The sequence below is a fragment of the Triticum aestivum genome, unplaced genomic scaffold, assembly GCF_018294505.1.
Source record: "Triticum aestivum cultivar Chinese Spring unplaced genomic scaffold, IWGSC CS RefSeq v2.1 scaffold209034, whole genome shotgun sequence".
Classification (NCBI taxonomy): domain Eukaryota; kingdom Viridiplantae; phylum Streptophyta; class Magnoliopsida; order Poales; family Poaceae; genus Triticum; species Triticum aestivum.
In genome coordinates, this window is record NW_025230370.1 from 4902 (window position 1) to 14158 (window position 9257).

Genomic DNA, 9257 nt, shown 5'->3' on the forward strand with positions numbered 1-9257 from the left:
CGGGCCGAGGACCCACCGAAGACTGGTAAAATGAGTCGTACCGGTCATGGCCCACGACGTAATCAAGATGAAGATCTCCTGGAGGCTTGGTTACACTTCAAGCATATTTGAATGATCGACATGTTTATCCCTAGATTGTCACCGACCATGTGTAAACCCTAGGTACCCCGGGCATCTATATAAGCCTTGGGGTTTAGTCTGTAGAGACACGATTGTAAGGTTTAGAGCTTAGAACATCTTCATGTGATCTCGAGGTAGATCATATTGTACTCTGTACCCCATCACAATCAATATATAAGGAGCATGACGTAGGGTTTTACCGCATCAAGAGGGCCCGAACCTAGGTAAAACACCATGTCCTATTTCTCCTATTATCATCTAGCTCAGATCATTAAGATTGGGATCCCCTACCCGAGATCTGCCGGTTTTAGCACCGACAATCGGTGTACCATGCATTGTCGAAAATGAACCGCATCCATGTGTTATCCTTTTCCGTAAGAGCACCGGTGTAGCATGCATTGTTGATGATGAACTACATCCAGAAGATATCCGCACCCGTGTCGACTAGCATGAACTGCACCCCATCCTTGTCCACACCGGTGCCACCAGACACAGAAGTGGCCATACATCCACAAAGAAGAAACAAATAACTCATGCATTACAGCATGCACACTTTGTCATCCAAGTCGTGCATCGGTGTACGAGGTGTGCACTGCATTTGCATCTCGTTTGATCTCTCAGCTCACTTGTTTAGCTACCATGTATTCACGAGGCATGGAGGAGCATAGAATTAAGGAATTTGATGACTATGGTGAAGAGCATAGGGACATCGAGTCTCCCTGCCTCACACCGCAAGCATGGCTAATGGGAGGACCCCGGTGGTCGTTGATCCCGTTTGACAGGCGAACAGTTGACCAGCCAACCATTCGATTTTGAAAAAACAACAAAAACACAGAAAATAGTGATTTCAAAACATTTCATGAATTTTGAAAAAAAGTTTATTGACTTGAGTCAACCATTCGCTTTTGAAAAAACAAGAAAATTGTGAATTCAAAACATTTCATGAATATTGAAAAAAAGTTTATTGACTTGAAAAGAAGTCCATCAATTTTGAAGCAAAATTCATCAAAATTGGAAAATTTCATAAAAAAAACTAAATAATCATCAAATTTGAAAAAATACTATGATTTTGAAAAATTTCCACCAAATTTGGAAAAAGTTCATCGAATTTCAAAAGAAGCTCATCAATTATTTTTATAAAATCATCAAATTTGGAAAAAGTTCATTGGTTTTGAAAAAAAGTTAACAGAAAAATGAACAAAAATGATTAATTTTGAAAATAAATTCACAAGTTTTAAAAAGTGCATCAAATTTGAGGAAATTTCATTGTTTAAAAAAATTGGGATTTGAAAAAGAAAATGGTTTATATAAAGAAAAGAAAATAGAAAAGAAACAAGAAAGAAAAAAAACAAGGAAAAAAAAGAAGCGTGACTTCTCAGCTTGCAACGATTTAAAGAAGAATAATAGCTACAAACGTGAAGAGGTTGTATTGGTTGTTGCGTACCCCTGCCACTTTTTTGAAGCTTAGTGAAAAAGAAAAAAAGATGTTAGTGGGCAGGCGCAGTTTGGATGCGGAGGTTGCGCCCGATGGGGAAAATGACGACAAAAACATACACAACCCTAAGGGTATGAATCGTGATTATTATATCCAACAGTTCTAGACTTAGATGTGAGATAACTAAAATAGCAATTCTGTATATAAATTGTAAAGATATCGTCATCGTCAGCATATAGAGAGATTTAACTACATGCAGAGACCTCTTTTGTAGACAGACTTGCATGGCAACTAGAAACGCATACAAGTTAGTATTATGTGTATAATTCCTCCACAAGCTAGCAAATACGTATTATCAGGACTGTGATTTTCCATGACCATTACCGAAAACTTTTCTCAGCTATGTTAGCACAGTGCCAATCTATACACGGTAGTATTAGAATTATTTTAATCAGCCAAGCTTGAGTCTTTTTCGATAAAGGGAATATATTAATATCAAGCGGATATCAATTACACCCGACCTCTGCAACAACATAATGTCAAGAGCTAGTCAAGACATCAAGGATGCACACAGCCATAAGAAAAAAAGAAAGAAAAAACGCCGAACGGATCAGCGAAATAGGAGGAAGTACCACCACCAGAGGCCACACCCGGACTGCAAAAAAGGTTCTCCAAGAACGACGCCTCCAAGAAGGAAACCGTGCATCAACACAGTCGTCGCCTGATCACAGATCATGGGTTTTCACCCTGAAGAAAGTCCGACTGAACTCTAGGCAATGCCTTCAACAAGGAGACGAATAGAGATCCGCCATTGCCAGGTACAACCAGTGAAGGTCAGACCATGGGTTTTCACCCCGGAAGTCGAGACTTTGTGCCCAAAGAGCACCACCAAGAAGTCCTCATGTGTTGTCTCCCCTGCTAGCCAGGACTCCCGCAAAATGCCGATCATCCGGACCACAATCTTCACCACAACCAAACTCACCTCCTTCATCACTTGAAATCTCGAAGTCAACATGAGCCATCAAGATCCACTCATGGTGCCGACATTCTGACAAATCGGAGTGTCATAGGTCTGCATGTAATGTCCCTCCAGAGCACGTTGTTGGGGACAATCACTCTTGGTGCCCGACGGCCCATGTGTTGCGGCAGCTGATTTCCGGCAACTCTATGGATTCCTCTGGCACCCACGAACTTACTCTGGTCGCAACTCTACGTCATGTGGACCAGACGCACGTCCGCGAGTGGATATCACCCGGTGGTCCATGTGCTACGGCGGCAGATTACCGGGGACACCACGGACTCCACAGAACTCACGAACTCGATCCGGTCGCAACATGGCGTCGCGTGGACCAGACCCGCGTCCATGAGCTGCTGCCGGTGCTCTGATGATCTGACCGTCACCATCTTGTGTCGTCGGCCTCACAAACCGGCCGCCGTCATCCTGTGTGGCTGCCCTCACGATCAGGCCGCCGCATACTGGCAGGTCGGCTGCCTTCCGATCTGGACGTGGGAGCTGGCTGCACGTCTAGAACAGCAAGCCACCAAGGATTTGCATGCAGATCTGGATGCATCCTGCCCCATGTATATGCAGCGCCGGGCTACGATTACGCCACTACAAGAAAACTGACATATTGTGACGAAAATCCTCATGACAAAGATGGGCAACGTCATGGAAATACCTAATGTGTGATGTTTTCGCAGGTGGCGTCACTGATTACCACAAGTCGGTGACGATGGACGTCACGAGTCAGCTTCAGACCTTGAGCGCACATGGCTACCAATTTCTATGAAGGTTTGGTAATTTCCATGATGAACCTACTAGTCACCAAATTAAAACTATGAATGTAAGATAATAATTAGTTTGTCTTGTAATGTCTACCGGTAGGACCTGCCATAACTGGTTCAAGAGTTATTGAGCGGTACGACCCGCATGCTAGTGTTGGCACTACCCACCCTAGTTTTTCACAGTCTACTGAGCACCGTATTATTTCGTTCCATCTACTATTAGATAGGTATAATGGCCGGGGAAAACTTATTTTGTTCCATTGAATATAAATAGACACTGGCCGGGCAAAAAAAAACTTGAATCCATCCGTTCGTGAGCTGATGCTATTTAAAAAAATGAATATAAAAGTTAATGGGGGAAAGTTGGTATATGGAGTTTGAACCCGGGTAAAATAATATTGTACTAAAAATATTTATTATGGCTCTGGATTGTATATATACGCCTACAACACTTAGCTGGTTAGTTTTTTTTAGGGCAAGCTGGTTAGTTATTTCTTTCCGGGGGCTTGTATGATCGATCTGTTCATCTATTCGGGGTTCTAGTAGGCGTCACGTCGCGGCGGGGAGCGGCAAGGCAACATGGTTCTGGCTGGCGGCTATTCATAACTTTTTTAAGGGGCGTAACACAAACCATAGCCTGGCAAGCCCAGCAAAACGCCATTTCTTTAGATTTTTCTACGTGGGCTGAAGCCTGCTCAACCGCACATATAACAGCGAATTTTGTTTCCCTCGTCCAGCTTCTCCCCTCCCCGAGCGAAACCCTATTCCCTTGTGTGGCGGCGGCGGTAGATCGGAGGCAACCAAACACGACGACGGCGGCAGGAGTAGCTGCTCTCTCTCTTCCCTCTCCCGTCGGGTTCCTCCAGGGCGCTCCGCTACGGAAGCTGCTACTGGCGTCAGGTCCCTCCATTGCGCGCAGCGGCGGACCCAGCGTGCGCCGCGGCCGGACCAGCCTGGTTGCACGGCCGCGGCCCAGCCTGTGTGCGTGACGTGTGTTATTAGTGTTGAATGCCTGCGTGCGTGCATCCTCCGATCCCTCTCGTGTGATTGCAGGCACTGAACTCTTTACTCTATGGCGCCACTCCATACACTTCTCAGATCCATCGGAGCAAATGAGGGAGAGGATAGAGGAGTCATGGTGATGTGGGTAATGGCTATGGCTTCCTTGAGTGGACCGCCGGGTTCGCCTATGCATCACCTTCGTAGGGACTACCGCCACTGTGGTATGATTAACTAATGAGTCATCACGTAGTTGTCCCACCTTCCGCACTTATCAGATACATCTAGTTGACCCTCTGTTTTTCTTCTTCTTTGGTTTTGTCCGTCAGATTTACATTGAGCACAGACCACAGGGGCACACCGGAGTTCTGCGGGAGGTCCGTTAAGCTCGACCAGCAACCTGGGTGGCTGGGTTAACATGTTACATGTGTACGACGCTCAGCTATCCCCTCTCAGTTTAGATGAACCGCTTACATGAGGGGATTGGTTCAGATATCACTTTTGTTTTGTTCCTCCCTGTTAGTGAGTTCTTAACTTCTTATTGGTCAATCGTGAGATGCTTCTATAGTAATATTTGCTAGGTTAGATAGTCATTTTTTGTGCCATACTGTCAGTAGTGGTTAGCTAGAATATGGAAGCTAGTTTATATGTGTCACTAAGTTGAAAATTGTAAACTGAATTGTCCATGTTCTGATTTATCTTTTAGAGAAATTACCATGAGAACCTAGATAGTACATGTGAAATGGGTTAGTAATTAAATAATTAGCTGCAGTAAAATATTTTCATTATGCAGATGCTCCCCCAGTATTGTTATGTTATTTTGTAGTTCTGATCTCGTGGCAACTCTGTTTGAGGGAGTGTGAAGAGATTTGCAAGTGAATTGCTGTTGTTGAACTGCAGTGCGAGTTTAATGAGCGATTCGACATGATTTTGGCAAATTACTAATGGGGAACTAATTCATTGAACTCCTTTAGGCAATCTGAAGTGATACTGACTATATGTTAATGCAGATTACTATCCAAGTAAGCAGATATATTACAAGTTTACAACTAAAGATCAAAGCCTAAACGAACTTTTTAGGCCTGTGACCATAGCGTAATTGTAAGTAATTGATTTTTAGATGTAAGTTTCTTATTAATCACACTAAGTTTTTCGTGCTTTCTGCACTGTTCTATGTTGTTTGAAGGTTTCTTCCTTCGAGTCTTTGTCGAATATTCTGTTTTCTTGCACCATTTTAATTTGTGAAGGAGTACCTACTACAAATTTTAATTTGTTCCTCTCGGGATTTCAAACTTTGTGTTGAGCTATTATTTATGCGTGTCCTCTTACCAATAGTTCTCTTTTCTAATGTATTGATATGTGTTTATTCAAATCAAATATTTCAGATGACCTTTGTTGCTCATGAATACGACATGTTTAGTTTTGATCATATCACTTATTAGACAATTAATAACGTGTATTTTTTATTAAGGTTCCAACCTAGAGCTCCAAGTTACTTGCATGTCGTTCTTTGTTGCAATGGTAGATGGTTTTCTGTAACTCATTCATAATGTTATATTTATGTCTTTGTTTCTAATAGGCTGATTCGTAAGTCATCTTTCAAGAAGTTGATATGGACAATGGAGGATCAGAACAACTTTAGTTGCCTTCAAGAAGTCACGAGAAAGGCATCCAACAAAAAATCCAAGTTTTGATGAAGGTGGGAGCTAAGAGTCACACCAACAAAGTAAAAAAGATGTATCCGATGGTGACGTAGCTTGGGTTACGTTGCATGGGGCATGTAACTGTGATTTGTAATATGCATGTTGTTTAGAGACTAGTTAGCTTGTAATATTATGTGAAAATTGGTCAATGGAAAGATGGGCTTAAAAAGACCACTAGCCCACAATATGTTTTGAATCAGACAATGTTGAAGTATTATTAGAGGCAAAAACTATAAAGAAAATAATCCTTGAAAAGGCTAACAGAAAATGGCAATTGCTCCATAAAAAAGGGCTGGTTGGAAAAACCATAATTGAGTTGTAAATAGGTTATGATCCACCAAACAATTTGAACCCAAAATAGAAAAAATGAACTGAATTATTGGGCTTGGCCTATTTGGAAATCCAAAGCACATTAGCCTACCAAATCTCTAGTGACGACAGTTACGTCACCGAAGGTCCCATATCCGGTGACGTTTTTTGCGTGTCGCGTCACAAGTAATAATCTGTGACGGGGATTCCGTGACGATGCTCGTGACGCCTGAGAAATGTCACACATGAGTATTTTGTGACGTTTTTAGCTATTACGTGGAATTTTTGAGCTCGACATGGTAGGCCCGATCTCTTGTAGTGCGCGTAGACTTGACCCGTAGACAGCTGCGGCCGGAGTGCAAGCCTAGATCAGATCGCAGACAATGGGATTGGTGAAGAGTGCGCAGGCTAATAAAAAAGAAACAGGCAGGAGCGCCCCGCCGCCACCGTCCGCTGTGGGACGACCTCCTCCGGCGGCGGCGGGGGGAGGAAGGTCAGCGAGGGGCGGCCGGCGGCTGGGGCGGTAGGGTTCCCCCGAGTCGCCCGGTGCGGACGACGCGAGGGATATTTGTAAAGTGGAGCCGTGACAAAACCCTTCTCTAATCAACGAGTTTGACTCCATGATAAAGTATGCTATCTTGTAGTACATATTGAATAGCACACATGTACCAGCTGCCTCCTTTTTTTAGTGGCTTAATTAGAGCATCTTCTTCCTCCCGATGGAACGCATCGGCATCACCTCCACCAAGTAGTCAGCCATTTCCGATCTCATCTGAAATAATCTTAGTGGGGAGAGAGCCAGAGACATGCATGGTGGAGGCGGCGGTCAGGAGCACCATGACGGTGGAGGTGCAAGGGCGGAAGGTTGTGGCGCTTGCTGTACGGACATCTCGGAAGGAACGCCGGCGTGTACAGGCGTGTGTTGCCCCTGCACGGCTTGCGAGCACGGGGAGCGCACGGGCGACCTATGAGGGCTTGCTGTGGTCATGCCCGGCGAGGAGGTGCTAGCCGAGGATGCCAAGACCGATCGCACAGGTACTCTGAAAATATGCTTTATTAAAGCAAACTATAGCTGAGTAACTTTATATATAGGATTTGTGAAGCCTCGACATCTCAATTTATATTCATAGCAGAGTACTTTCAAAAAATATTTCTGAAGGTTAAGGGACCTCAACGTTTACTCATATAAAAGGCTCTAGAAACAAACTATTATTCAAACATAAAAAGGAAAATACAACACTATTATATGACTTAAGGATCAACCTACAGACAATGGAGTAGGATTCTTCTCATTCTTTTCTTTACATTTCTCTATTTTTACTTTTCAGTCGGTGCTCAAGAGCATAACATCACCGAAGATGAACTGCATCAAGGAATCATCCTTGTCCAGGTCGACTCTAGTGTACCAGTCGTCATATGAAGGGGGCTGCATCCATGAATTATCCTCTTCCGCAAGGGCTGCGGTGTACCAAGCGTTGACAGAGTTCTCCTCATCCGCGCTGGCGCCGGCGTACACAGGCTGCATCCCTTCGTTGTCTTTGTTGGCACCACCGGCGAGAAACTCCATATTTCCTGTGCTCGTGCTACCACGGTCGGCGAGGAACGGCTTCTTTCCCTTCCCCGCATGAACACTATTGAACTCGGACTCGACATGTATGTGATCCTTGTCTGTGCCAACGCCACAGAGCACGGACTCCATCTGCTCCTTGCCCGCGTAGGCAACATCAGACTCGACCAGTATGGGATCGTTGTGCGTGCCGATGCCACGGAGCACAGACTGTATCAGATACTTGTCTGATTCTATGCCACCAAGCACATAATGCTTGGGATCCTTGTGTGAATCGGCCCCGTCAGACACGTGCTCCATCAAATCCTTGTCCGTGTCGACGCCGCCGGGCACAGACTGCATTGGATCCTCATATGTGTCGGCATCACTGGATAAATCGATCAACGGAGCCACGGTGTTCTTTTTGAAGACTCGACACAATGCATAGGCGTCCTGAACAGAGGACGAACCATTAGGGTGTATGAGAGTTGTGGAGCTCGGTCACAACATAATCAGGAAAAGAAAGAAATGGAGATATACCTGAATGTGGTGGTTGCGTTGGCCCTGAAGACGATACTCATGCATGACCCAGTCGGTGCGTGTGCCGCCAGGCGCACGGCCGGTGTGGAACACAAGCGTCTTCTTCATGCCGACGATGACGCCGTTGTGCATGACGGGGCGATCCTTCCCGGTGGACTTCCAGAACCCGGCGACCGTTGCCCGCCCCATGCGAAGCCCGTTGGGGTACTTTCGGGCCCTGACCGCGAAAAAGTACCATTCCACCTTGGCCCCGGCGTCGTGTGTGCTGGGCGAGAAGGACTTGTCTGCACATGCATGATTGATGAAAATCAAGTCAATACTAGATATTATTGGCCCGGGCCGTCTCTGCAGGTAGGGACATGTAGGTGACGTGCCTGGCAGCTCCCAGGGCTCGTGCTTGTACACATGGACCTCGGGGATGAAGGCGTGGTGGCCGTGGACCTTGCGGAGGAGGTCGTAGGTCACGAGCTCCTGGCCGGTAGGGTGGAAGCGGAAGCCGGGCTCCGGCTGGAGGAGACCCAAAGCCAATGGCTGCACAGGTGCAATATCCGACATGGTTTGCGTGTTTTTTCTACCGTATAAAAGAAAATACGAGGTCAACAGGGGGAGGAGGATTTGATTGAGAAAATGGTGAGGGAGTCAAACCCTGGCCAATCAATTACCCTCGGGTAAAAGTGAAAAGAGGAAGTCGATGGCGTGAATCACGGTGTGGATTCAAACCCTGGCCATCTTGGGCGCTCTCTCTTGTTTTCTTCTCTGTTGGCGGACAGAATCTTGTTTTCTGTTGTGGATTTGAGATAATTGGTGGGTGCTTTTGGAG

At 45.4% G+C, this 9257-nt stretch overlaps 1 protein-coding gene across 1 annotated transcript; it reads right to left on the reverse strand.

The window, feature by feature from the left end:
* Positions 1–7557: 7557 nt before the first annotated feature.
* LOC123175551 (NAC domain-containing protein 92-like) lies at positions 7558–8993 on the reverse strand. Its single transcript, XM_044590231.1, has 3 exons — positions 8812–8993; positions 8438–8721; positions 7558–8350 (listed from the first exon to the last, which is right to left on the reverse strand). The coding sequence occupies exons 1-3, from the start codon at positions 8990–8992 to the stop codon at positions 7676–7678; spliced, it is 1140 nt and encodes a 379-aa protein (XP_044446166.1). The 5' UTR covers position 8993; the 3' UTR covers positions 7558–7675.
* Positions 8994–9257: the final 264 nt, after the last annotated feature.

Bases quoted from the DNA above. Each gene is read 5' to 3' on its own strand.
- LOC123175551 (XM_044590231.1), bottom strand. From the start codon at position 8,992: ATGTCGGATATTGCACCTGTGCAGCCATTGGCTTTGGGTCTCCTCCAG. The intron at 8,722-8,811 runs GCACGTCACCTA...ATGCATGTGCAG, and splicing joins CGAGCCCTGGGAGCTGCCAG to ACAAGTCCTTCTCGCCCAGC. The intron at 8,351-8,437 runs GTATATCTCCAT...TCCTCTGTTCAG, and splicing joins AACGCAACCACCACATTCAG to GACGCCTATGCATTGTGTCG.